General features: G+C 38.6%; 1 protein-coding gene across 1 annotated transcript; it reads right to left on the bottom strand.

Moving 5' to 3' along the window:
- Window positions 1-788: 788 nt before the first annotated feature.
- LOC126889428 (uncharacterized) lies at window positions 789-2,051 on the bottom strand. The gene has a single exon (XM_050657733.1). The coding sequence runs from the start codon at window positions 2,049-2,051 to the stop codon at window positions 789-791; it is 1,263 nt and encodes a 420-aa protein (XP_050513690.1).
- Between the last annotated feature and the right edge of the window lie 427 nt (window positions 2,052-2,478).

Consider the following 2,478-nt stretch of genomic DNA (forward strand, 5'->3'; position numbering starts at 1 on the left):
AAAACGTCACGTCAAAGCACGTGAAAACGTCACGTCAAAGCACGTCACGTAAAACGTCACGTCAAAGCACGTCACGTAAAACGTCACGTCAAAGCACGTAAAAACGTCACGTCAAAACGTCACGTGGGCTCGTGAAATGTCGCGTAGGCCTTATTGTCATGGTTGAATCATCATGTAATATAAGACTTGATCAATAAATAAGGCGTTTAAATAAAAAACCCATAACTTTAAAAAATATTTATTTTGTACACAGAAAAATTACATTGGCATTATTTTATTGACAAACCAGTCACGCAGGCGATTCACATTTGTTTCTGCACATGAAAATAATCCAGCGGCATGACATGGGGGGTTTGCAGTAAAACCAAGATTTCCAGCAGCACGAGGCGTACCATCGAACTTGCAAACATCAATAATATGAGGAAAAATTCCAAAAACGTGGCGTTTCTTATCCAAATATTCTGCTTTTTGTTTCCCTCGAACGTAGATACAGTCAGCTGTATATAACAACTCGGTTTGCAGTATCTTATTTATTTCAGATAGTTCAACTTCTCCATCAGAGTACCGGATGCCTAGCAGATTCTTCTCCACGTATGATGCGGTCTTCTTATCCACATTACTTAGCGCATTGAATGGTTTCGGAGGCAAAAAGATGTAATGACTTCGTTTATAACCTATTTCAATGGAAAGTTCTTTAGGAACAAACCACCCATCCACAACGAATCCCTGAATATCTACGAATGCTATTCTCATGATGATTGCTCGTGTACTACTGACACCTCATGCATCTAATTTAGACTTTTTACAATTTCGGTGAGAGGGAAGTACTCCATTACACAGTCGTGAATAATAATACAATAGGCCTTGGTATTGTCGGGAAAACCGTTATTCGCTTCAATATCGAGTTTTACGTCAACGGTGGATGCTTTCATGCTTTCTTCTTGTTTCGAACAATCGATAACGAACAATGCACGATTCTTAAAAGCTGAGAAATCGAGTAGAGGTAGTTTTTGTTGGGAATGTATGTAGCTAGGATAAAATTCGGTATAGTTAAAATAGGCTTCATTGTAATCGGTTTTGCTAAAATCCAATTGCATTCTCTCGTTTGGCCAGTATTCTCCATTTAACGATAATCTAATACTTTGGATGTTGACATTGTCAAATAAAGTAGGATCAGCTGTAATCTTGTCGCGTTTGTTGGTTTGAAAGAAAACAATGACATAACGAGGTCTTTCAACTGATGTGCTAGTTTTAACAGCCCAAACTTCACGTCTGGCACCTCTCGTAATAGCAGGTAATTCATGTAATTCCCACTTTCTAAACGGAATAACTATAGGTTGATCTTGTTGAATAGATTTCATGAGTTCCAATTTAATATCATCATTGGGGAATATGTGCTTCACTCTAAGCTCAATATTGGTAATGTTAATCTTAGCGGTTGTAACAGTTGTAGTTTTGTCAGCGTTTTGTTTTTCTGTAATAACTATGCAATCGTTATCATTTCGAGCTCGAACTAGTCTTATTGTTTGACGACCACACGTAATCAATGGATAATCATTAAAAATGTTGAAAACATGCTTAAGAGGCATCTGTATGCTGAATGAATGATCTGCAGCGTTTAGAATTGGATCCTTAGGGTAATTCCATCCAGCCATAACCATATAATTAGAATCTTCTTGCGTATAACATGTCATGGCACGTACAGCACTTACGATGCCAGGATCCCGCACTGTTTCCATCTCCCTTGCGCTTTCGCTGTACGTACACGAATCGAAAAGGAAGGCACCCACATTATTTGCTAGTTTGACGCCACCATTTCCAGTTATTTCGAGTGATCCTTTAATGCATAACAAGGTTTCGCTCATTGCAAAAAACGAGTCAACTTGATTAATGCTAAATTCGACAATATCATTGCAGTTGAATGATTTGATGAATGGTGCATAAGTTCGGTATTCAGCCTTTCGAATCGATTCATCAAATATTGGCTTACGATAAATATCAAATATTGGAGGCATTGTGATGTTGTTTGAACGCGCTCTCTTTCCATACATTGTAGTCATTTTTTCAGTTTAAAACCCAACGTTTGTAAAAACAATTTGTTTGCGGACGTAAGATGTTGCTGCTTAGATGGTTGCACAACTAATGGTGTTCTGTAGGTAGATTGTTTAAGATATTGCTGCTGAGATGGTTGCACAACTAATGGCGTTCTCTGGGTAGATTGTTCTATTACTAATCCCATCTGCTTTTTGATCTAAGTTCCAGCACCAATGTGCTCTCTTCTCCTCTAAAGTTCACAGGTCGTCCTTCTTGATCGACAGCCAACACAGTGATATTGGTAATTTCACGCTGTGGCACAACAGGTAAATACAACAAATTGTGAGGGGTTTCGTCAATTGCGTACCCAGGATTTGATTGTATGACAAATTCGTAGAGCGTGTGAGCAGGTCTGTTACCGTCAAAGGCTCCGGTACTAATGTT

The sequence above is a fragment of the Diabrotica virgifera genome, chromosome 8, assembly GCF_917563875.1.
Source record: "Diabrotica virgifera virgifera chromosome 8, PGI_DIABVI_V3a".
NCBI classification, from domain to species: Eukaryota; Metazoa; Arthropoda; class Insecta; order Coleoptera; family Chrysomelidae; genus Diabrotica; species Diabrotica virgifera.

Bases quoted from the DNA above. Each gene is read 5' to 3' on its own strand.
- LOC126889428 (XM_050657733.1), bottom strand. From the start codon at position 2,051: ATGTATGGAAAGAGAGCGCGTTCAAACAACATCACAATGCCTCCAATA.